General features: G+C 44.2%; 1 protein-coding gene across 1 annotated transcript; it reads left to right on the forward strand.

Annotated features, from left to right (window-relative positions):
• The first annotated feature begins 1,699 nt into the window (after positions 1-1,699).
• cacnb3b (calcium channel, voltage-dependent, beta 3b) lies at positions 1,700-22,095 on the forward strand. Its single transcript, XM_064955994.1, has 15 exons — positions 1,700-1,737; positions 3,181-3,244; positions 4,102-4,221; positions 5,982-6,104; positions 6,279-6,400; positions 6,798-6,847; positions 7,190-7,209; positions 7,905-7,985; positions 14,209-14,267; positions 14,428-14,528; positions 14,800-14,951; positions 15,244-15,339; positions 17,917-18,087; positions 18,272-18,333; positions 18,628-22,095. The coding sequence occupies exons 1-14, from the start codon at positions 1,700-1,702 to the stop codon at positions 18,299-18,301; spliced, it is 1,227 nt and encodes a 408-aa protein (XP_064812066.1). The 3' UTR covers positions 18,302-18,333; positions 18,628-22,095.
• Positions 22,096-26,936: the final 4,841 nt, after the last annotated feature.

The following is a 26,936-nucleotide window of genomic DNA, read 5'->3' on the forward strand; positions in this document are numbered from 1 at the left end:
GAATGGAAATTGTCCATGAGTTTGTCTGAACTGTCATTTGGGGGAATGTGGTATTATTATTATTTATACTGGGCTCCTGAGTGGTGCAGCGGTCTAAGGCACTGCATCTCAGTGCTAGAGGCCTCACTATAGACACCCTGGTTCAAATCCAGGCTGTATCACAACTGGCTGTGATTGAGAGTCCCATAGGGTGGTGCACAATTGGGTTTGGCTGGTGTACGCTGTTATTGTAAATAAGAATGTGTTCTTAACTGACTTGGCTTGTTAAATAAGTCCAATACTGAGAGATGCTGACTCAACTGACTGCTGTGTGTGGGGTGCCACCACCTGGACAGACTATGTTGTTGCTACCTCGTGTATTATTCGCTGTTGCTGTGTGAAAGAGAAAATGCTTTATTATTTTCTTGTCAGAGAGGAATACGTGAAATGTGTGTGTCTGTGAGAGTGTGGTAGCTACTGTCGGCAATGTGCAAGGGTACCCCTGCACATCAACCCGGTTCTGGTATGTATATAGCCAAGTTATTGTTACTCCTTATTTCTCTCTCTCTCTCTCTCTCTCTCTCTCTCTCGCTACACCATATATGTTACAGCCACGCCAACTGAATGTCATCCCCTTCTAGGATCTTGTGTCTCTCCTAGTATCACATGACTGTATTGATCTGGCTTTGCTCAGATTCACAGACCAGGGAAGTGGAAATTGGAATAATCTAGACTCTATACTTTAGCTATGGTGTGGGACTGTGAGACCAGGACAGTGTCAGAGAGAGAGCGCCTTTATATCCATCGAGTCTATCCCTCTTCCGCTCTACCCCTATCCACTCCTTCTCCCTGCTCTCCGGCCCTCTTTCCTCTTTCCTCTCCCCTCCTCTCTCCTCCCGTCTCTCACACTTTACTCTGAGGATGCACTGGGTGGAACTTGACAGAATCCAGCCGGGGTTCCAACTTGCTGCTACTGGAAAGAGAGCAATGGCGTGTATTCATGGGATGCCAAGGGAATTGACCATGTTTCATAATTTTCCTTCAATTTGCAAGAGGCTGAATGTATCTCATGGGAGAAAGCATCCGAGCGAGTGAAACAGCGCCCCTCTGTCTCTCTATGTGTAGGACACCTATCTGATGCTGTCTGGTCCAAACGAGTATGACATTGTTGCCGCCTATTGCATTGAAGGCGAACGAAGCCAGCGAGCATCTGGCCACCCCATCTGGCCATTCAGCGTTGAGCTCAATGGCCATTCAGCAATGAGCTCCTGGCGCACCAAAACAAATTGTCAAGGGAAGCCAATTGGATTTGGCGTCACTCCTATGAAATCCCATTGGTAGTATACGTCATTGACAGAAAAACTTGATTTGTGTTGTTTTCCTCAGTGGGCTAGCTTAGCCAGCTAGCTAAAATTGTCCCTTTCCTAAATTAGCCATGGATGGAGATAGGGACTTGTATTTGTGGTTTTACTTAATTCTCCGTACTAGCCAATGATTATAAAGGCGATTCTGATCCAACCATTAATTCATACATTTTTGTGCCCTGTCCTGATAGGATGGAAGTTGAATATGTAGCCAGACATAGAAGGCTAAAGTTAACTAGCTTAACGTTGCCCATGAATGGAAGTTAGGCTAGCGAGCAAGCATTTTAGCCAGGTAGCCAAGGACAACAAAAACTAAAAGTGTGTACTGTATGACAGTGATAGACCGTTTCGTCAACATGAACGAGAGAAGGATGGCATTGGCGTTTCTCTACAAGTAGGGTGAGTCAACATTTTTTTCTACTTGCACGAACACACACACACACACACACACACACACACACACACACACACACACACACACACACACACACATACGTAAATCAGAACCATGGACAGCCACATCATATTTAGCTTACATTGATTGGACTAAATTGTCACTGTATTAGACGAAGCAGAGGTGATTTGATGATGTTGAAACGTTGAAGTTGAAACAGTGCTGGAATTAGTGGAGGCAGCTCCTGTTGTCTTTGTGACTTGAGGTAACTCTCCGTGGTCCCAAATCAATAGTTATTTTAGTGGTACAAAAATGTTGGAAACATTAACTTGCTTGGCCATGCTGCAGGTCATGTAACTGTCTGTTGCTGTACATGCAATATGCTTTGTGGACTCCACCGGGCAGAGGTTGCTATCCGGTTTTGAGATAATAAAAAAAAAAGTGTGGTTGAATTTATTCTGCCTCTGTGTCTTCTTATTATCTCGTCCTTTAGGTCTACGCATCACAGTCGCAGGGCATATAGATGAACAGGCTACAGTGCAAACAAAGCAATTGTCACCACACATAGGTTGTAATGTGGCATTGGTTGGGCCCCCCAGATAGCATAAGAACATGGCGGCTGGGTTTACACCTGCATGCAGAAAGGCATCTAGTGTGAAACACATACAACCGTTTCCTGTATTAGTCACTCCCATCCGCAGCACTACTAATCATTATTATAAGGCATTATAAAGGCTCATAGATGCTTCTAACAAGTTATAGAGCGTTAGCATAGATGATATGTTACACACAACATATCTTTTTCCTGTGTATTGTGTATTCGTCTCGTCCACCGCACTACTCACCGAACTGAACTAGCGCCTTTCTTGTTAATTCTGCTTTGTTTCTTCCTGTGGTCGAAGTGTCTTTGGACGCCAGCCCCTCTCGGCACGCTTTGATATTTAAATGATATCCACAGATATCCACAGTGTACTCTGGATCTCTAAATCCAGCTTGGTGCCCAAATGATTTTGGGACGAGGGGATGGGGAGAGAGGGGAGGAGACAGGTGAAAAGAGAAAAAGATTAAGCCCCCAAAAATTTTGGGATGGGGGAGAGAGAGGGGAAGAAGGGGAGCAGGGGGTGGAGAAAGACAAGTTAAAAAAAGAAGAAAAAAAATAGAGGAAAAACTGTGCTCTGGATCGAGCCTGCAGAAATGACTTGGGAGGGGGAGGGAGTGAGGGCGGGGGGAGGGGGGGAGAGGTGGAGGGAGGGAGGGAGGGAGGGGGGGGGGGGGGGGGGGGGAGGGAGGGAGGGAAGGGGGAGAAAAAAAGAGAGAGAGACAGGTGAAAAAAGAGAAGGCTGCCTGCTGCTGTGCCGTTGTTATTGAGCTATATTTGGAGCTGCTTTGGAAGTGGTGTGTGTGGGTGTTTTATGTGTATCAGCCTGGCATGTGAGGAGTCAGTCTTCCTCTGGTGTGTGTGGGCCAGCTGAGACTGAAAGGAGACAGGGATTGGAAAGTGGTGACGGTGAGTGAACAGCGTGTTGGGTTTAGGACTAACCGAGGAGGGGGAGATGAATTTTTTCCTTTGACAGGTTTGTCTGACAGTGAGCTGATACGACGAGGCAATTAGTGTCTTGGACTGCTCTTCCTTTAACCAGGTTTCTTTCCGAAAGTGTTGAGATATTTTAATAACTTGATACCTATCTTGGCTATGCTGTTCATGTCTCCAAAGTTATGGCTGTGATTGTGTGGTGACTTACTGATGGTGAGCGATATGATAATTGATAACACTTGATAATACTGTTTCGATTAGAAGATACACGCATGTTCAGAATCGTGTGGCTGAATGTGGTTGCAGCATTCTATTGCAGCACAATCGACGGTAGACGTACTGTATATAATACAAGGTTTCCCTTCATTCACTTTAGTAAATAAACATTGGAACGCTACCATATGTACTGCATGTTGTTGCAGTGCTTGCCTCACATACATGCTCCCCAGAGAGGACTGCTTTGGAAAGCAGGAACTGAAGAGGAACTGGAACTGCCAGTCCCAGCTAGGCAGGTCACATGGGTGCAGGGCCAGGCCAGACAGGTACATGCAGCAGGTAAAGGGACAGTACGTGCTCATCTCAGGTACTGGAGCAGGGAGTCCACATAAAGCCATCTGATCTGAAGTAATGGGTGACACTGAGAGCTTGGATTTGATTGATAGAAACATTATCAGCAATACAGTCGAAGTAAGTTTACATGAAATGGGCTCCTGTGTGGTGTTATGTTTCTCCCCTTCCTGTAGGCTGACTCTCTCATTCTTCCTCTCTCTGTCTCTCTGTTTCTATGTCTCTCTGTTTCTCTTTCTCTGTCTCTCCCTCCCTCTCTCTAGGGTTCAGCTGATTCCTACACTAGTAGACCCTCGGATTCCGACGTGTCCCTGGAGGACGACCCCGAGGCGTCTCGGCTTGAAGCCGAGCGCCAGGCCCAACTGCAGCTGGAGAGAGCCAAGGTAAGCAACTTCTCCTCCACCCGCTAGTCAGAGAGCCAAGATAAGCAACCTCTCCTCCACCCGCTAGTCAGAGAGCCAAGATAAGCAACCTCTCCTCCACCCGCTAGTCAGAGAGCCAAGATAAGCAAACTCTCCTTCACCCGCATCAGAGAGCCAAGATTCCTCCCCGCTAGTCAGAGAGCCAAGATAAGCAACCTCTCCTTCACCCGCTAGTCAGAGAGCCAAGATAAGCAACCTCTCCTCCACCCGCTAGTCAGAGAGCCAAGATAAGCAACCTCTCATCCAACCGCTAGTCAGAGAGCCAAGATAAGCAACCTCTCCTCCACCCTCAAGTCAGAGAGCCAAGATAAGCAACCTCTCCTCCGCCCGCTAGTCAGAGAGCCACGGTAGGCAACCTTTCCTCCACCCACTAGTCAGAGAGCCAAGATAAGCAACCTCTCCTCCACCTGCTAGTCAGAGAGCCAAGATAAGCAGCCTCTCCTCCACCCGCTAGTCAGAGAGCCAAGATAGGCAACCTCTCCTCCACCCACTAGTCAGAGAGCCAAGATAAGCAACCTCTCTTCCACCCGCTAGTCAGAGAGCCACGGTAGGCAACCTCTCCTCCGCCCGCTAGTCAGAGAGCCAAGATAAGCAACCTCTCCTCCACCTGCTAGTCAGAGAGCCAAGATAAGCAACCTCTCCTCCACCCTCTAGTCAGAGAGCCAAGATAAGCAACTCTCTTCCACCTGCTAGTCAGAGAGCCAAGGTAGGCAACCTCTCCTCCACCTGCTAGTCAGAGACCCAAGATAAGCAACCTCTCCTCCACCTGCTAGTCAGAGAGCCAAGATAAGCAACCTCTCCTCCACCCTCGAGTCAGAGAGCCAAGATAAGCAACCTCTCCTCCACCCGCTAGTCAGAGAGCTACGGTAGGCAACCTTTCCTCCACCCACTAGTCAGAGAGCCAAGATAAGCAACCTCTAATCCACCCACTAGTCAGAGAGACACGGTAGGCAACCTCTCCTCCACCCGCTAGTCAGAGAGCCAAGATAAGCAACCTCTCCTCCACCCGCTAGTCAGAGAGCCAAGATAAGCAGCCTCTCCTCCACCCGCTAGTCAGAGAGCCAAGATAAGCAACCTCTCCTCCACCTGCTAGTCAGAGAGCCAAGATAAGCAACCTCTCCTCCACCCTCGAGTCAGAGAGCCAAGATAAGCAGCCTCTCCTCCACCCGCTAGTCAGAGAGCCACGGTAGGCAACCTCTCCTCCACCCAATAGTCAGAGAGCCAAGGTAGGTAACCTCTCCTCCACCTGCTAGTCAGAGAGCCAAGATAAGCAACCTCTAATCCACCCACTAGTCAGAGAGCCACGGCAGGCAACCTCTCCTCCACCCGCTAGTCAGAGAGCCAAGATTAGTAGAGTTAGTAAGCAGAGTCAGGAGTTTTTTTAGTGAATTAGCTTGAAGCCAAACGTCAGGCCCAACTGAGTTATGGTAAGAGTTCAACTTTAGTCAGTAGAGTTTATATAGGAGTTTATTCAGGCCCAACTGCAGCTGGAGAGAGCTAAGGGGAGTGACCCTTCTTCAAGCTCTCTTTTCGCCTCAACTATTCCTCTGATCGTAAATGTGAACGTGTTCTCAGGCAACTAAGTGTTGAATATTTAAAAAATGAAGCAGTTATTCAGGTCCAGATAGCCAAGGAGAGATCCCCATAGGATGGAATATTGTCAGGTAACAGAATCATTTCATAAACACCTCATATATGTTGTGTCTCTCTGTCCTCCCCAGTCGAAACCGGTAGCATTTGCAGTGAAGACCAACGTGAGTTACTGTGGGGCTCTAGATGGGGACTGTCCTGTCCAAGGTGCTGCTATCAACTTTGAAACCAAAGACTTTCTACATATAAAAGAGGTGAGTGAAGCTCCGTCTGCATCATCATCAACAATCCCTGTCACTATATCACTAACAATCCCTGTCCCTGTCACTATAGAGCCACATTCACCACTACTGCCATATTGTTGGAACAGCATTGACAGCAATTTCATTTGGACTTGACTGATGTCCATTTTGTCTCTATGTCTGCAGAAATACAGCAATGACTGGTGGATCGGTCGGCTGGTGAAGGAGGGGGCGGACATCACCTTCATCCCCAGCCCGGTGAAACTGGAGGCCATGCGGATCAAACAGGAACAAAAACAGGCACAGAGGTCAGGGTTCATCCTCTCTCATACATCCCCATGCTACATTCAAAATCTCTTTCTCAGTATTCTTTCCTTGATTCCTTGTCCTTCTACTATCCTCTCCCTGCCTCCTCAAAACGTCAGCAAGGAATTCCTTGCATGACAGTTGGATGCACAGTTGGAAGCACAGTTGGCAGCTCAGTTGGTAGAGCATGGTGCTTGCAACACTAGGATAGTGGGTTCAATTCCTGGGTCTACCCTTAGGTAAAATGTATGCACGCATGATGTTGGCTAAAAGCGTCTGCTAAATGGCATGTATTTATTATATTATGTTAAGCAAGGAGAGGATTCAAGGAAAGATAACATGCTTGTATCGTCCTTGAATCCTCAACTTGTTCTCACGCACCATGTTGCTGTCCTGCAGGAAAGCAGCGAACGCATCGTCCAGCTGGAGGTCCACACCACCATCTGCAGGTGATTGACCTCACGCTTCCTTCTCGTACCTGATTCATGTGATGGCAAAGAAAAATGTCCGTCATGGAGGGACATTACAATTCTATACTACGCTATGTCGCAAAGCCTGTTTAGTCATTAGACTCGACCATGTGCGCAGTATCCCGAGTGAAATAAAGTCAATTCAGGAAGAATGCCTGAAATTCAGATTCCAACCCTGACAGTGTTGCTGTTTTTTACTGGATGAATGGGTATCAAAGGGAGCCACAGGATATCCTCTTTTCAGACACCATACCATCTGCTCTCCATGCAGACATGCGTCTTTGCTTTAATGCTAAATCTGTTTTCTCTTGTTTTTACAAGCCAAACAGAAGCCAAAGCAGGTATGTTGGTCGTGCAGGTTATTCTACTCTGTGTCAGATCCAGGAATAAAAATGGTACCCCCTGAATGTAGCCTCCTTATTGTTCTTTTATTGTGTAACTTGTTTTTGTGACTTCTTTTTTTTCGTGGTTGCTTTAGTTTATTTAGAAAATAACTCTTATTTTCCTTAAAATGCATTGTTGGTTAAGGGCTTGTAAGTACGTATTTCATGACGAGGTTGTGATCGGCGCGTGTGACAAATACAATTTGATTGATTTGATTTCTTGATGTGTAAAATACTCGACTCCACAGTCTTTTGTTCTTATTTAATTACACTTTGGTAGATCCTATTCTCAATGACTAGGGGGGTTATGCTTAGCCTCGTAATTACCAGGCTGATTATCGCTCCGTGTAGCAACATTTTGGGAATTTTCAATACATTTCCTGATCTTCCCAAAATCCCGGTTGGAGGCTCCCAGAATAAGAAGGGAATGACCTGACAACCAGGGAATTTATTAAAAGTTACCCGAATTTTGCAACCCTAAGCGAAACAGAATGTAAGCTTGCAAGACTTCCAGATGGTTGTATGAGGTTAGGTTATGCTTGGGCCCAGAGTTTTCCCTGACCACATGATCTGGTCAGGAAAAACTCAGGGCTCCGTCATGGTCTTTAAAGTATAAGTTGTTACAAGCCCAGTGTGTGTTGTCTCCTGTGCAGACAGAGCATCTACCACCCTATGATGTTGTTCCCTCCATGAGGCCGGTGGTGTTGGTGGGGCCCTCCCTGAAAGGCTATGAGGTGAGAAGCTGGTTGAAACACACACATGCAAGTACGCACGCACACACACCCTCACAGAGACACACAAGTATGCACGCACACACATCCTCACAGAGATACACAAGTATGCACGCACGCACACCCTCACAGAGACACACAAGTACGCACGCACACACACCCTCACAGAGACACACAAGTACGCACGCACACACACCCTCACAGAGACACACAAGTACGCACGCACACACACCCTCACAGAGACACACAAGTACGCACACACACCCTCACAGAGACACACAAGTATGCACGCACACACACCCTCATAGAGACACACGAGTACGCATGCACACACACCCTCACAGAGACACACAAGTATGCACGCACACACACAAACTTCCATCCCATTAGTCCATTAGGCCAACCCCATAAACTTATTATGATCAAATTACACTACATTATGATACAGTAACTATATGAATCATGTGCTGCCCACTCACAATCACATAGAAAATCAACACGTAGCCTATGTCTTATACTGTACATGCCCCATACAGATTACAATAGATGGGTAGGGATATAAGGGATAAGATGATACTGCATGCCATTTGACTGTAATGAGCTTGACTTAGCTTGCACCTAACAAACAAGTCTGCACAACTATAAGGCATATAATTAGATGAAATCTCTCTCTCCTTTAACATTTTCACTCTGCCTCTCTCTGCCACCCCTCTCTCTCTCTCTCTCTCTCTCTCTCTCTCTCTCCCGTGTGACTGCGGAGGCTGAGAGCCAAGCCGTTTGTTTTGTGTGTCTGTGAAATATTTATGCATTTCTCTCGTGATGTGCTTTGGGGATGCTCCGGAGGCATACGTCAGCCTTCTCTCTCTCCTTCTCCATCCCTCCCTCTCTCTGTCTTTCTCTCTCTTTCTCTTCGTCTCTCTCTGTCTTCTCTCATTCTCTCTCTCTTTGTCTTTCTCTGCCTTTCTCTCTCTCCCTTTCCCCTTCTCTCCCTCTCTCCTCCCTCTCTCCCTCTCCAAGACAGCAGGGAAGTTGCAGCAGTAGGAGTTCTTGGTTTTATCCCCTATTTCACAAGGCATCTTTTTATTTTTTTAAAGGAGGCCGCTCCTCGTCTCTCTCTTTCTCTCTCGTTTTCACACACAGGCTGGGCCAGGCAAAGGTTTCTCTGTCTGCTCCTCCAAAGAGATTACCGCTCTCCAAGCTCCACTGCCACAGTCAGACTAACAATGTCTTCAGTGAGATGAAAAGACATTAACACTCAGACCCATGTTGTCTACTTCCTAAAGTTACACAAACAGACCACACACATAGATCTGTCCTTATTTAATAAAGGATATAGAGATGTTGGTTCCTTGACTTTCTAAGCATTTCAGAGAGGGAGAGTGGGAGGGAGAAGGGGAGGCCGAGAGAGAGGTTTGTTGGCGAACAATGGCCAAATCAGATATAAAGTGACATTCAGTTGACCATCTCCGTATTTATTTATTATCACCATCGAAATGCTAGATCCAACAAGAACATCAAGGGGTTAGAAACCCAGTCGATGTTTGCCGATGGTTCAAGTTTTTTCTTAAGTCTGCAATCTAGATCCCTGCACAGTCTCATTGAAGATTTTGATCGCTTTTCTTGTCTCTCTGGACTAAAACCTAATTATGACAAGTGTACCATATCACGTATCGGTAGTTTACCAATTCAACGAGCGGATGGTGAAGTAGACAATACTTGGTATTCATACAGTATCTCAAAAAAACGAAATGAACTTACCACAACCAATTTCAATAGAAAAGTTACAATTAACTCTTTGGTCTTATCACAGTTTGCTGGAATGTTTGCATCATGCAGTTACAGTGCCTTGCGAAAGTATTCGGCCCCCTTGAACTCTGCGACCTTTTGCCACATTTCAGGTTTCAAACAGAAAGATATAAAACTGTATTTTTTGTGAAGAATCAACAACAAGTGGGACACAATCATGAAGTGGAACAACATTTATTGGATATTTCAAACTTTTTTAACAAATCAAAAACTGAAAAATTGGGCGTGCAAAATTATTCAGCCCCTTTACTTTCAGTGCAGCAAACTCTCTCCAGAAGTTCAGTGAGGATCTCTGAATGATCCAATGTTGACCTAAATGACTAATGATGATAAATACAATCCACCTGTGTGTAATCAAGTCTCCGTATAAATGCACCTGCACTGTGATAGTCTCAGAGGTCCGTTAAAAGCGCAGAGAGCATCATGAAGAACAAGGAACACCCCAGGCAGGTCCGAGATACTGTTGTGAAGAAGTTTAAAGCCGGATTTGGTTACAAAAAGATGTCCCAAGCTTTAAACATCCCAAGGAGCACTGTGCAAGCGATAATATTGAAATGGAAGGAGTATCAGACCACTGCAAATCTACCAAGACCTGGCCGTCCCTCTAAACTTTCAGCTCATACAAGGAGAAGACTGATCAGAGATGCAGCCAAGAGGCCCATGATCACTCTGGATGAACTGCAGAGATCTACAGCTGAGGTGGGAGACTCTGTCCATAGGACAACAATCAGTCGTATATTGCACAAATCTGGCCTTTATGGAAGAGTGGCAAGAAGAAAGCCATTTCTTAAAGATATCCATAAAAAGTGTCATTTAAAGTTTGCCACAAGCCACCTGGGAGACACACCAAACATGTGGAAGAAGGTGCTCTGGTCAGATGAAACCAAAATTGAACTTTTTGGCAATAATACAACACGTTATGTTTGGCGTAAAAGCAACACAGCTCATCACCCTGAACACACCATCCCCACTGTCAAACATGGTGGTGGCAGCATCATGGTTTGGGGCCTGCTTTTCTTCAGCAGGGACAGGGAAGATGGTTAAAATTGATGGGAAGATGGATGGAGCCAAATACAGGACCATTCTGGAAGAAAACCTGATGGAGTCTGCAAAAGACCTGAGACTGGGACGGAGATTTGTCTTCCAACAAGACAATGATCCAAAACATAAAGCAAAATCTACAATGGAATGGTTCAAAAATAAACATATCCAGGTGTTAGAATGGCCAAGTCAAAGTCCAGACCTGAATCCAATCGAGAATCTGTGGAAAGAACTGAAAACTGCTGTTCACAAATGCTCTCCATCCAACCTCACTGAGCTCGAGCTGTTTTGCAAGGAGCAATGGGAAAAAATGTCAGTCTCTCGATGTGCAAAACTGATAGAGACATACCCCAAGCAACTTACAGCTGTAATCGCAGCAAAAGGTGGCGCTACAAAGTATTAACTTAAGGGGGCTGAATCATTTTGCACGCCCAATTTTTCAGTTTTTGATTTGTTAAAAAAGTTTGAAATATCCAATAAATTTCGTTCCACTTCATGATTGTGTCCCACTTGTTGTTGATTCTTCACAAAAAAATACAGTTTTATATCTTTATGTTTGAAGCCTGAAATGTGGCAAAAGGTCGCAAAGTTCAAGGGGGCCGAATACTTTCGCAAGGCACTGTATATGCAACTGCAGGCCTTGTAAAAAATGTACTCACATCTGTCATCACTATTATGTTGATTGATTGATTCCATTTAATCATTTTGGATTGAAAACGTATTGGCAGTCTAGCTAGCCAAAGTTTGAATACAAACCAAATTTGATCACATTCATATTTTCTCCTGATACACAAATGGACTATAAATACATAACGTTACCAATTAGTTTACCCTGAACAAATGGACAGGGCACATAGGCTGTATGCATCTGCTCTTGTTAGTAGCCTACTGTTGATCAGACTGAAAAATTGTCTAGCTTTCATCCCATACAGCATGTCAGATCTCTAATGTTTAGGTGTAGCCTAGGCTGCTGCAACATTTATATCATTCGTATTTGTTTGTGTCTGTCCGGAGTGATTATGTGTTTTCATCTTTGCTAAATAAATACCCGGAGGAAAGTGGAAAGCCTACCTGAGGGCACGCGAAATGGATGATGCGATGGAAGCTATGAAATCAGTCGGAAGTTCGATATTGTCTGCAAGTAAAGCATTGTTACGTGGGATTAACTCTGCGAGCTCTTTGTAGTTTCCCTTGTCGGGGGAACTGTCCCTCTCGTAGTGTCCTCTAAAAGAAAATTCTTGCATGCCCAAAAAACGCAGTGGTGTTGATAAGCCGCTTGAGAACATCCCTGTTTCTTCTAACTTTCTCGTTGTGTCGCGCAGTTTGAATACGCAGACCTTCGTCATGATGGATGCAGCTTTTCCCCAGTAGCTTGAATCTGATGTGGGCATGTATATGCTGCCTGCTAAACAATCTATGTTCTTCGGGTCACTGTACCCACCTTTTGACCAAGGCTCAGATTTTCCAAAGAGCTGGCAAGGCCAGCAATACAGGCGGCTTGAAGGAAGGCTCCTTGCTAACCGGCTATACTTTTGATACCAGTTGGTGTTGAACGCACTCACCTTTTCATCCTTCTTCATGAAACTTATCTCAGGCAGAGGTCGACCCTCATTTTTAATTTGCACCGTGTTCCCCAGAGAATGACAGAGGTTCTTCAACAAAAAGACCACAACATTTTCGGCAGCGTTGGCCATTCTACCATTCTGGCGGAGAAAACTGCACAATCACGCTGGTAACGTTAGCTAGCTAGCTACTGAAGTTAGCAATGCACATTTAAATAAATTCCACTAGCTGGACACAAAAATAAAGTTCTAAAACCAAGAAAACAATTTATAATATACTTCCTCCGTCTCCTGTAATTGAAAAAAAGATTTTGCTGTGAATATTGTTGGTATTGCTCCTATGTAGCTTGTTTCTGGTCACAGAAAACATCACAACATTCACTTAAAATTAACCTTACAAATAGCAGTGTCGGGTAATTTAGAAATCCATATTCGATCAGTCAATAATATAATAATACTCGTAGGAAATTTTTTCATCTTGAGCTCACAATCTGTGGATACTATTCGATTAGATAGGTTCAAAATTCATGTAAAACATCACAGCACAATTGAAAAATATATGGCACATGGAAACCAAACAAGGGTGGTCCATGGTGATAGGTGGGATGGGCTGAGAGTGGCTGAGGGGTGGGATTAAAGAGCTGAGGTCTATGGTGATAGGTGGGATGGGCTGAGAGTGGCTGAGGGATGGGATTAAAGAGCTGAGGTCTATGGTGATAGGTGGGATGGGCTGAGAGTGGCTGAGGGGTGGGATTAAAGAGCTGAGGTCTATGGTGATAGGTGCGATGGGCTGAGAGTGGCTGAGGGGTGGGATTAAAGAGCTGAGGTCTATGGTGATAGGTGGGATGGGCTGAGGGGTGGGATTAAAGAGCTGAGGTCTATGGTGATAGGTGGGATGGGATGGGCTGAGAGTGGCTGAGCGGTGGGATTAAAGAGCTGAGGTCTATGGTGATAGGTGGGATGGGCTGAGAGTGGCTGAGGGGTGGGATTAAAGAGCTGAGGTCTATGGTGATATGTGGGATGGGCTGAGAGTGGCTGAGGGGTGGGATTAAAGAGCTGAGGTCTATGGTGATAGGTGGGATGGGCTGAGAGTGGCTGAGGGGTGGGATTAAAGAGCTGATGTATGGTAATGTATTATTGTTATGTGACTGCTGTATAGAAAAGTACCATGCATGTGAAATGTATATAGATGTGGCAAAAAAATGTGTCCTCCTGAAGAGAGGGGGGGGGGGGGGTATGGTGGATGGCTTAATAAGCATCCAGTTGTCCAATCATATGGTTCACTGCAGCTCAGCGGTCAGTGGGGGGGTGGTAAGTGTGTTGTTGTGATCGGGAGGGTGGTGTGTTCAGGAAGTGTCAGCATTTGAAGGCCTGTAGACCAGTGTCTGTGATGTCACCAACAACATGCTCTGGAAGACTATTCCATATGGACTTTTAGTATGTAGGAAGCTTCTGTCCAGGGAGCATGTTGTGGCGAACGATCGTTTTGACTAGATGGTATACAGTTCACGTCAGAATTTACCAGAATGGACTTTTCGTAGCAGGTTAGGAGAACTTAGAAAGTCTAAGCTCTTGGGGGAGTGGGGGGGGGGGGGGTGGAATCGTTTTAAGATGGTCATAGCATGGATCATTTAGCTATTTGATTTTGAATGTTAGCTAAATTGTCAGAGGCGGTCTCATATTGTTATACCACCAAAATGTCCCGATTAAGGACAGTAACATGACGTCCATTCTAAAAGCTCTGTGACTCTGGCCATGACCATTCAGGGGTCAGTGCTCTCTCCTAACCAATCATCATCCTCCCCTCTGTGTTCCAGGTAACGGACATGATGCAGAAGGCCCTGTTTGACTTCCTGAAACACAGGTTTGATGGGAGGTGGGTACAGCCAGAACCATTACGGATTAAGTTGTCAAATTGTTTTGTGAAAATGCTTGCTGATTTTGAATGCAGTGTACCCGCTTGTGTGGATGGAATTGTATTCTTAAATAGTCCAATTAAATTGAATCTATCCATCTGAATGTATCTATCTTTTCAGAATCTCTATCACACGGGTGACTGCTGATCTGTCATTAGCCAAAAGGTCTGTACTGAACAAGAAGGCCATCATGGAGAGGTCCAACACACGCTCCAGTCTAGGTGAGTGGAAGATGACTTGTTCTGCATCCCTCATCAGCTTTAATTACTACAATTCTGGAGCTTTCAAATGTTCATCTTCATTTTGCGTCTGGAATAGCCCTCAGTCAGTCCTGTGGGAAATCGTTTAGACAGCTGTGTTGATGGTTGTACTATATCCCTCAGGACCAACATCACACTTTCTCTTCTCTCTTCTCTGTACTTACTGTGCCTTCTGTGGTTCTGTTGGTCTGTGCCACCTGACTGTAATTCTCTGTGTATGTTGGGGTGGTAGCTGAGGTCCAGAGTGAGATTGAGAGAATTTTTGAGCTGGCTAAGACCTTACAGCTCGTAGTTCTGGATGCAGACACCATCAACCACCCAACACAACTCCTCAAAACATCCCTGGCTCCTATCATCGTTTATGTTAAGGTGTCCTCTCCAAAGGTAAGGACTGATCCACCACCTGCACACTGTCAGTCAGTCAGCAAAAGAGCCAGCGAGACAATCAGCCAGCCAGCCAGCCCGCCCGCCAAACCAGTCAGCTAGCCACCTAGTCAACCAGACAGTCAGCCAATAAGCCAGCCAGACAGCTAGTCAGCCAGCCAGACAGCTAGTCAGCTAGTCAACCAGTCAACCAGTCAGCCACCCAGCCAGCTAGTCAGCTAAACAGCCAGTCTGCCAACTAGTAAAGACAGCCAGTAAGCCAGTCAGTTAATATTTTTCTCCCCTCTCCCAGGTTCTTCAGAGGCTCATCAAATCTCGGGGGAAATCTCAAAGTAAACACCTCAACGTACAGATGATGGCAGGAGACAAACTAGCACAGTGTCCACCCGTATGTAATGAAAATAATGCATATACATTTATTTCCATTGTGCAACAATCACAAAGTGTACGGTACTGTCTTTCCACTCTAATGGAATGCATGCCCTCACCAGTTAGGGGCGTTAGCATCATTCCCTTGAGGCTTACCATTTAGATAAAGTGTTCATTTGAGTTGGGTTTTTAACGTTGCCATCTGCAGTGCATTCAGAAAGTATTCAGACCTATTTTTCCACATTATTGTTACGTTACAGCCTTATTCTAAAATGGATTAAATAAAGTTTTTTTCTCATCAATCTACACACAATACCCCATAATGACAAACTGAAAACAGGTTTTAGAAATATTTGCAAACGTATAAAAAATAACAAACAGAAATACCTTATTGACATAAGTATTCAGACCCTTTGCTATGAGACTTAAAATTGAGCTCAGGTGCATCCTGTTTCCATTGATCATCCTTGAAATGTTTCTACAACTTGATTGGAGTCCGCCTTTGGTAAATTCAATTGATTAGACATGATTTGGAAAGGCACAGCCCTGTCTATATAAGGTCCCACAGTTGACAGTGCATGTCAGAGCAAAAACCAAGCCTTTCCATGGTAGAGTGACCTAGGTTGAAGGAATTGTCCGTAGAGCTCCGAGACAGGATTGTGTCGAGGCACAGATCTGGGGAAAGGTACTAAAACATTTTTGCAGCATTGAAGGTCCCCAAGAACACAGTGGCCTCCATCATTCTTAAATGAAAGAAGTTTGGAACCACCAAGACACTTCCTAAAGCTGGCCGCCCAGCCAAACTGAGCAATCGGGAGAGAAGGGCCTTGGTCAAAGAGGTGACCAAGAACCCCATGGTCACTCTAACAGAGGACAACCATCTCTGCAGCACTCCACCAATCAGGCCTTTATGGTAGAGTGGCCAGGCGGAATCCACTCCTCAGTAAAAGGCACATGACAGCCTGCTTGGGAGATTGACAAAAGGCACCTACAGGACTCTCAGACCATGAGAAACAAGATTCTCTGGTCTGATGAAACCAAGACTGAACTCTTTGGCATGAATGCCAAACGTTACATCTGGAGTAAACCTGGCACCATCCCTACGGTGAAGCATGGTGGTGGCAGCATCAAGCTGTGGGGATGTTTTTCAGCGGCAAGGACTGGGAGACAAGTCAGAATTTAGGGAAAGATGAATGGAGCAAAGTACAGAGAGATTATTTTTTTTCAATTTAAAGTTGTATTAAGTTTTCTTGTTTTTCAATCAACCAACAAAACACATTCCACATTCACAGATGTGACAGGCTTAAAAAAATAAAAAATAAAAAGTCAAAAAATATAATAGTATATTTGAAAAAATTAAAATACAATTAAAATTAAAGATTAAGAAAAATAAGTGTTTTTATTTTTATTTGACTTTATCTATTTATTTTCCTTGGTGCATATATATATATATACATATATACATACACACACATACCCATACATACATACATACATACATACATACATACATACATACATACATACATACATACATACATACATACATACATACATACATACATACATACATACATACATACATACATACATACGCACACGTACTCAAAAACAAAATTAAAATAAAAACACACAAAAAAACGTATATAACACTTGCAGCAGCACTATCAAGGTTCTTATCAGCTATTTCTAGCATTCGCTGAGACGACGGGCCAATAATTAGTTTTTAGGTTTTACAGTACCTTACACAACATGTATCTGCGCATTTCCCTAGTCTGTCCAGTTTGAAATATAGTTGAGTAGTGGAGACCAGAGTCTATCAAACTTGGGCTGTCTCTTGTGGAGGTCATAAGTGAGCTTTTCAAGAGGGAGAAAGTCAATAATCTGGTCAATCCACATTTTAAATGTAGGAGGGGTATTAGAGGTCCACAATAGAAGAATACATTTCTTAGCAAAGTATGTAATAGTCATAAGCAAATTTTCTCTGTCAGGATCAAGAACAACGTCCTGCTGGGCATTAAGAAGATAGATACACGGGGTCATATCAAACTGTACCTCTAGTATTTTCTGTGCAGCAGTATGTATAGATTGCCAGAATCTGGCAATCTCACAGAGAGATTCTTGATGAAAACCTGATCCAGAGAGCAAAGACTGGGGCGAAGGTTCACTTCCAACAGGACAACCGCCCTAAGCACACAGCCAAGACAATGCAGTAGTGGCTTCGAGACAAGTCCCTGAATGTCCTTGAGTGGCCCAGCCAGAGCGCAAACTTGAACCTGTTTGAACATCTCTGGAGAGACCTGAAAATAGCTGTGCAGCAACGCTCCCCATCCAACATGACAGAGCCTGAGAGGATCTTCAGAGAAGAATGGGAGAAACTCCCCAAATACAGGTGTGCCCAAGCGTCATACCCAAGAAGACTTGAGGCTGTAATCACTGCCAAAGGTGCTTCAACAAAGTACTAAGTAAAGGGTCTGAATTGATGAGGTAAAATAACTATTTAATCAATTTTAGAATAAGGCTGTAACATAACATAATGTGGCAAAAGTAGAACAGTCTGAATACTTTACAAAATGCACTGTATCTCATCTCTCAGGAGATGTTTGATGTGATCCTGGATGAGAACCAGCTGGAGGATGCATGTGAACACCTGGCAGAGTACCTGGACATCTACTGGCGCGCCACTCACCTGCCCTGTTCCACCCCCCTCAACCCCCTATTGGACCAAAGCGTGGTCACTCCGCCCTCTGCTAACTCCAGCCAACAGGCGAGCTCCTCTCAGCATGATGTTTGATGACCAATAGGTTCCATGCATGTCTTTTTTTAAATTGTGCAGGGCGGAGGGAAGAAAAAAAATGTGACCTTGTATGCCACCAGAATCTGGCCCTGAATCTGTGGTCAATCTGTTGCTTGCTATTCTCTCATTCATCCTTGTCTTTTTGTGTTTCCAGTTCTCAGAGACTCAAGAGTTAATAGAATGATCACTACCTAGCTACCACAGACACACACCTAGGTAAGTAGGACCACCTCAGCGGTCACTATCCCTCCCTACACTCTTAGAAAAACATTTTTTTCTCTAGAACCTAAAACGTTATTCGGCAGTCCCCATAGGGGAACCATTTGAATAACCCTTTTTGGTTCCATGTAGAACCCTTTCCACAGAGGGTTCTACATGGAACCAGAAAGGGTTCTAACCTGCAACCCAAAAGGTTTATACCTGGAACCAAAAAGGGGACAGCCGAAGAACCCTTTTTCAAAGAGTGTACCATTTTTCTTTATTCTGCTCTACTCTGTTTTATTCTATAAGAAGCAGCCACTGCTGTGGTTCAGAGGTAAGGGGTCAGAAGTCCGAGGTCACTGGGGGTCACTTGGGGACCAGGCGTCAGCAGCCTTCGTTCCTGTCTGGATAGGCACCATCTCCACAGGCCTGCCCCTCTCAAGCCTGGAGAGGTAGAAGGAGGTGGACGACAGGGGGACAGGGCAGCTTGCATCTGAGAAAGACAGAAGGAGAAGGAGGTTGAGGAGCAGTAAGAGGAGCATGACGAGGAGGAGGAGGAGGAGAACACCCCCCCCCCCCCCTGATAAAGATGGACCCCCATCTCCACGCTGCCCCCTGCTGGAGAGTCCACCCAGAGTCCCCTGACTGATCCCACAGCCACATGATGCTTCTCAGGGCCACGCACTGCAACAGCACGCAACAGGAAAACAAACCAGAGCAGTGACCAGACCTCCAGCTTGACCCAGACCAAACCCTCTCGCCCCTTACATCCCCAAACCTCACTCTTCGCCCCCACCCTAACCCTCACCGCTATTAGCACTCAAAACCTCTTAGCGATAGCACCCAAACAGTTATGTAAAACCCACTGAACCAGCCCATGTGTTTCCACTAAGGGCAGGCCTTTCCAGACACAGATGGGTTGGTTCAGGTCTGGTCTTAGACAGTTCGCACTCTGAAACAACAAGTGTAATCTAATGCTTAATAATGCTTAGACTGTTGCATAGTGTGGCATAGGTCTCTTCCTAAAATCACTGTCCAATCGGAATTTATGAATGTGCTTAGAGTACAGTACAGTAGGGTAGCGTACAGTACAGTTGGGTAGAGTATAGTACAGTAGGGTAGAGTACAGTAGCCCCCACAATCAACAACTCCTCTCTTTAAAGCTCTAAGGTTTCTTACGCTTTCTAAAGATGTACTGAGGAACATGGCAATGAAAGACAATGACATATCTCCCATATTTACAAACCATTTCTGGATGGCTTCCGCCACCACCATTTTCTGTGAGTCGCGATTTACAGATTGGACCAAATTGTTTGCTGTAATTAGGGCACACTAGGCACCACCGTGTTCCGATGTGTTCAGGCACCTGGTCAGTACCGTATGTAATGACCAGAACTGTTCTCTTCCTTTATTGCTTGCGTTCTCTTGCTTGACAGCTTGTTTTTTTTCATGGCCTGTTTGGTATTGTGTTCCCGTAACAGACTGGTATTGTAGGCCTTATATAGTGACACGGAGGAATAAAGTATGCATGAATCAAAGCACATCAAAGTACAAACTTGCACATTGCCATCTACAGCTCTTGTGTATCTTTATCATGTTTCAACAGAATGTATCAACAGGAGGTCAGAGGAGCTTAGCCATTAAATTCACCAATCTGATCGCAGACAGGCACCCAGATAGGAGGAGTCAGATCGCGCACGTTGTTTTTTATTTATTTTTATGACCAAAAACATCATCAGTACTTGAGGAGATACATTAACCATTTGTAAGTTCAAAACATTTAGGGCACACAGAAAAACTCTCAGAAAAAACAATTCCAGTTTCTCCTTAATGTATTCTTGCATGCCTTATCACTGTACAGCCCACATTACAGGACTTTACTGTGTCTCTCTTCACACTGTTCAACCTGTCAGGATCCAACCTGCTCTCTCCTCAAACACTACATTCCACTCAACATATATAAGCAGTTGATTGCGACTTCTGATAACAAGTTCAGTTTAAGTTCTGATAAAAAAGTGTAGTTAAAGTCCCAGCACTTCAATGGTGAGTAGCCTATAAAGACTATGCTTCCACAATAATTCAATTCTCATGAATTATGATGTAAATCTACCTATCCACCTGTTCCACTGTTATCCAAGCTTGTCCGTTTCACTTCCTGTTTTTCTTTCGTTGGGAGCGAGGGACCTCTAGTGTTGGGCTTGTGTCATGACACCCGAAGTAACACGTTACTGTATGTCATCCAACTTAATACCATCGCCCAAATGTCAACTCATGTATCTGAATAAAATAGATATGTTCACTAGTTATAGTGCTCTGCTTGAGGACAAGGAGAATGATGATATGTTGCCAATATGTAGATCAAAAACTATTTTTATGAGCTTCCAACCATTACAGGAGCTACATGTATGTTTTCGCATTGTAGTAATACATACCTGAAGCTTTCCCAAGCAAACAAGACCATAAATCACAGCGCAGGATGCATCTCACTATTGAAAAACACGCACATGCCATTAATTGATAATTGTTGCTATATCATTACAAAACTGTATATGAATTACGTGAATTACTACCACAGTTATTTAATCGAATGTATGTGCATGATAAATCATATTTATTTTAGTAGAAGCACATATTTATTTTACAAGTAGAAGGGCTTTACAGGATCATAGTCAGTCACTGGAGCTTTTCACATCTCATTCTGAAGAGAAAATGAACTGATGACTTGCGTAGCCAATTAATTACATTATGTATGCACTCTAACGTCACTTACATGTATTGTATAATTAATATTCATTCTCAGTTCTTCCTCAGTGATAACAAGGTGCACAAAATCTATAAACTGTTGACAGAAAATCATCTGGAAAATGTACTGTAGGTCTACCTGATCATGTCTTCAAAGCCTCATAAGCATGTATTTATACATAAATTGTGTATTTTCTCAATTTTTAGTATGAAACGTGGAATCTGTCCAAAATGGCACCATTTTCCCTTTTGCCATTTTCCCTATATTGTACAATATATAGGGAATAAGATGCCGTTCCAGATGCAACCACAGTAGTTATTTGGAACCATCTTGAGTATTGCCTCCATTGATTGACCCCTAACCCAACATGTTACAATTTTGAGAAATTGTGTAAAGGCTGGCTTATACTTAGTCTAAGGATATGTCTGTAGACCACTAGATGGCGACCTCAGACAGTCAGTCGTTAGACCTACTGTAACGTAACCTTGAGACTTGAGAACTACAAAACATGCACACCAACCAAGCACAGTTCTACCACTGAAACACAACAATCAGCATCAATCCCACTTGCAAATATTACATTTTTCATGCAGGTAATTTATATAAATAATAATATAAGTCAAATTGATGGATATCCAAGGCACATGTTTTTCACAATTATCAATGCCTATTGTTTTGCTGTAGTTTTTCCAGACATACCTAAATTCTGTATGCAATACAAAGTCTTCTATCATTGACAAGACAGTAGCTGAGACTATCAAGACTCCTCTTCTGTTAAGACGGGGTAATATTGCACTATTTTCATTTTATGTCTGCTTTATATTTATAATGCTATAAGTGCACTAAATGTAACTCTGCTGTACCCACCACCTACAATACTGAGTATGATGTCTGGTGTGATAGCCCATGTCTATGACTTCAGAAAAGTCAACAATTGAAATGTCCTACTACTGTACCTAATTATGTACAGAATGCATCTGATTTCAATATCACATTAGGAAAAATAAGAAAAAATAAATAAACTGAACGTTTTATTGATGTTTACAAATGGTGTGGTTATTTTACTTCTGAAAACAACAAGTAACCGCAGTAGTTATTTGGAACCATTTTGAGCAGCTACCAAGTGACTACAGTGGCTAACGCCCTTGTCCCGAAGCTAGCACCCGTTAGCCACGAGCCAGGCGCATATCCCGACTCGCAAATGAAATTTCTCCAGCTGCATTACCTATTTTGCCAATTGCCTGGACCCGTCAATCCATCACGACTGGTCTGCCAACGTAATTCCATCCGATGTGCCCTCAACCGGCCTTTGCCGGTTGAGGGCAGCTCCCCTGTTTCATCTATTGCTGTTCACTGGACCCTATGATCACTTGGCTACATAGCTAATGCCTGCTGGAATGTTCATTAATCACGGAATTCTATTTGGTTTGTTTTGTTTATCTGTCGGCCCCAGCCTTGAACTCAGGCCCTGTGTGTAATTTACTGACTGTTTCTGCCCATTCATCGCCATTTTACCTGTTGTTGTAGTCTTAGTTGTTGATGGCTTACCCGTTGTTGTCTTAGCTAGCTCTCCCAACCAACACCTGTGATTGCTTTATGCCTCACTTTATGTCTCTCTCTAATGTCAATATATGCCTTGTATACGGTTGTTTAGGGTAGTTATCATTGTTTTATTTTACTGCAGAGCACCTAGTCCAAATCAACATGCCTCAGATACCTCTTTTGTCCCACCTCCCACACATGCGGTGACCTCACCTAGCATAACTAGTGCCTCCAGAGATGCAACCTCTCTCATCGTCACTCAATGCCTAGGTTTATCTCCACGGTACCCTCACCCTGCCATACCCCTCTCTGTACATTATGCTGTGAATCTATCCTACCACGGCCAGAAATCTGCACCTTTTATTCTCTGTCTCCAACGCACTAGACAACCAGTTTTGATAGCCTTGGTACCCTCATCCTACTCCTCCTCTGTTCCTTGGGTGATGTAGAGGTTAACCCAGTCCCTGTGTGTCCCCAGGCGCTCTCATTTGTTGACTTCTGTAACGTTAAAAGCTTGGTTTCGTGCATGTTAACATCAGAAACCTCCTCCCCAAGCTAGTTTTACTCACTGCTTTAGCACACTCCGCCAACCCTGACGTCCTTGCCATGTCTGAATCCTGGCATAGGAAGGCCACCAAATATTCTGAGATATCTCCAACTACAGCATTTTCCATCAAGATAGAATTGCCAAAGTGGGAATCTACTGCGGAGATAGCCGCAAAGTTCTGTCATACTTTCCAGGTCTATACCCAAACGGTTCGAGCTTCTAACTTTAAAAATGAATCTCTCCAGAAATAAGTCTCTCACTGTTGCCACATGTTATAGACCCTCCTCATTTCCCAGCTGTGCCCTGGAGAACATATGTGAATTGATTGCACCACGTCTATCTTCAGAGTTTGTTCTGTTAGGTGACCTAAACTGGGATATGCTTAACACCCCGGCCTTCCTACTATCTAAGCTAGCTGCCCTCAATCTCACAAAATTATCAAGGACCCCACCAGGTACAACCCTAAATCTGTAAACATTGACACCATCATAGATATTATCCTGACCAACTTGCCCTCCAAATACTGCTGTTTTCAATCAGGATCTCAGTGATCACTGACTCATTACCTGCATCCGTTATGGGTCCGAGGTCAAACAACCCCTCCTCATCACTGTCAAACGCTCCCTAAAACACTTCTGCGAGCAGGCCTTTCTAATCGACCTGGTCCGGGTATCCTGGAAGGATATTAACCTCATCCCGTCAGTAGAGGATGCCTGGTTGTTCTTTAAAAGTAATTTCCTCACCATCTTAAATAAGCATGCCCCTTTCAAAAAATGTGAAACTAAGAACAGATATAGCCCTTGGTTCACTCCAGAACTGACTGCCCTGGACCAGCACAAAAACATCCTGTGGCAGACTAGTCCCCGCGATATGCAACTTTTCGGGGAAGTCAGGAACCAACACACACAGTCAGTTAGGAAAGCAAAGGCTAGATTTTTCAAACAGAAATTTGCATCCTGTAGCTTTTACTCCAAAACGTTTTGGGACACTGTAAAGTCCATGGAGAATAAGAGCACCTCCTCCCAGCTGCCCACTGCACTGAGGCTAGGAAACATTGTCACCACCGTTAAATCCATGATAATCAAGCATTTCAATAAGCATTTCTCTAAGGCTGGCCATGCTTTCCTCCTGGCTACCCCAACCCTGGCCAACAGCTCTGCACGCCCCAGAGCTACTTGCCCAAACCTACCCAGCTTATCCTTCACCCAAATCCAGATACCACATGTTCTGAAAGAGCTGCAAAACCTGGACCCGTACAAATCAACTTGGCTAGACAATCTGGACCCTCTCTTTCTAAAATTATCAGCCGCCATTGTTGCAACCCCTATTACCAGTCTGTTCAACCTCTCTTTCGTATCGTCCGAGATTCTTAAAGATTGGAAAGCTGCCGCGGTGACACTAAAGTTGTAGACTTATATATCTCTCACTAACTTTAAGCATCAGCTATCTGAGCAGCTCACCGATCGCTGCAGCTGTACACAGCCCATCTGTAAATAGCCCATCCACATCCCCATATTGTTTGTATTTACTTTTGGGGGCTTTTTAGACACCAGTATTTCTATTTGCACATCATCATCTGCACATCTATCACTCCAGTGTTAATTTGCTAAATTGTAATTACTTCACTACTATGGCCTATTTATTGCCTCACCTCCTTACTCCATTTGCACACATTGTACATAGATTTTTCTATTGTGTTATTGACTGTTTTTTGTTTATCCCACGTATCCCATGTGTTGTTGCCTACTGTCGCAATGCTTTGCTTTATCTTGGCCAAGTTGCAGTTGTAAATGAGAACTTGTTCTCAACTGGCCTACCTGGTTAAATAAAAAAACAGGACAATGACCCAAAACACACATCCAGTCTGTTTAAGGGCTATTTGACCAAGAAGGAGAGTGATGGTGCTGCATCAGATGACCTGGCCTCCACAATCACCCGACCTCAACCCAATTGAGATGGTTTGGGATGAGTTGGACCGCAGAGTGAAGGAAAAGCACTCAACAAGTGATCAGCATGAGTGGGAATTCCTTCAGGACTGTTGGAAAAGCATTCGTCATGAAGCTGGTTGAGAGAATGCCAAAAGTGTGCAAAGCTGTCATCAAGGCAAAGGGTGGCTCCTTTTGAAGAATCTAAAATCTAAAATATACTGTATTTTGATTTGTTTAACACTATATGTACAGCACTAGTTGAATAGGATGGCCTTGACTATAATACTGTATATACATATGAAATGGGTAAAACAGTATGTAAACATTATTAATGTGACCAGTGTTCCATTATTAATGTGACCAGTGTTCCATGTCTATGTACATAGGGCAGCAGCCTCTAAGGTGCAGGGTTGAGTAACCGGGTGGTAGTCGGCTAGTGACAGTGACTAAGTTCAGGGCAGGGTACTGGTTGGAAGTGGTCTGATGGCCTTGAGATAGAAGCTGTTTTTCAGTCTCTCTGTCCCAGCATTGATGCAGCTATACTGCTTCCGCCTTGGTGGTGGGGTGAACAGGCTGTGGCTCGTGGCTGAGGACCTTGATGATCTTCTTGGCCTTCCTGTGACACCGGGTGCTGTAGATGTCCTGGAAGGCAGGCCCTGGTGTGCCGACAGTGATGTGTTGGGCAGACCACACCACCCTCAGGAGAGCCCTGCGGTTTGGGACGGTGCACTTGCCGTACCATCAGGTATACAACTAGAGATAGGATAGCAGAGAGAGGGGAAGAGAGAGAGATCGAGAGAAAGAGAGAATAAGAGCTAGAAAGAGAGAGAGAGAGACAGATCTGCTGCAGCAACAGAATATTACATTCAATCCCAGCCAAATGTATTAGACTCATCATACTTGCTAGGTCAACACCGCCATCTGATGGTGGCACACTGTTGTTGTTTGCAACTACTTTTTATTTTTTTAACTTTTTTATTTCACCTTTATTTAACCAGGTAGGCCAGTTGAGAACAATTTCTCATTTACAACTGTGACGTGGCCATGATAAAGCAAAGCAGTACGACAAAAACGACAACACGGAGTTACACATTAACACACGTACTGTCAATAACACAATAGAAACGTCTATGTACAGTGTGTGCAAATCTAAAAGAGTAGGGAGATAAGGCAATACATAGGCCGTAGAGGCAAAATAATTACAATTTAGCATTAACACTGGAGTGATAGATGTGCAGATGATGATGTGCAAGTAGAGATACTGGGGTGCAAAAGAGCAAGAGGGTAAGTAATAATATGGGGGAGGAGGTAGTTGTGTGTGCTATTTACAGATTGGCGGTGAAAAGGTACAGTGATCAGTAAGCTGCTCTGACAGCTGATGCTTAAAGTTAGAAAAGGAGATATAAGACTCCAGCTTCAGTGATTTTTGCAATTTGTTCCAGTCGTTGGCATAAACAACTGGAAGGAAAGTCGGCCAAAGTAAGTGTTGGCTTTGGGGATGACCAGTGAAATATACCTGCTGGAGCGCGCTACGGGTAGGTGTTGCTATGGTGACCAGTGAGCTGAGATAAGGAAGGGCTTTACCTTGCAAAGACTTATAGATGACCTGGAGCCAGTGGGTTTGGAGACGAATATGTAGTGAGAGCATACAGGTCGCAGTGGTGGTTAGTACAGTGCCTTGCGAAAGTATTCGGCCCCCTTGAACTTTGCGACCTTTTGCCACATTTCAGGCTTCAAACATAAAGATATGAAACTTTATTTTTTTGTGAAGAATCAACATTTATTGGATATTTCAAACTTTTTTAACAAATCAAAAACTGAACAATTGGGCGAGCCCCCTTAAGTTAATACTTTGTAG

Source organism: Oncorhynchus masou, chromosome 33 (genome assembly GCF_036934945.1).
Source record: "Oncorhynchus masou masou isolate Uvic2021 chromosome 33, UVic_Omas_1.1, whole genome shotgun sequence".
In the NCBI taxonomy this organism is placed as follows: domain Eukaryota; kingdom Metazoa; phylum Chordata; class Actinopteri; order Salmoniformes; family Salmonidae; genus Oncorhynchus; species Oncorhynchus masou.

Excerpts from the sequence above, each read along its gene's own strand:
- cacnb3b (XM_064955994.1), top strand. The coding sequence starts at position 1,700 with ATGAACGAGAGAAGGATGGCATTGGCGTTTCTCTACAA. Across the intron at positions 3,245-4,101 it reads GGGATTGGAAAGTGGTGACG|GGTTCAGCTGATTCCTACAC; the intron begins GTGAGTGAACAG and ends CCCTCTCTCTAG. Across the intron at positions 14,268-14,427 it reads AAACACAGGTTTGATGGGAG|AATCTCTATCACACGGGTGA; the intron begins GTGGGTACAGCC and ends CTATCTTTTCAG.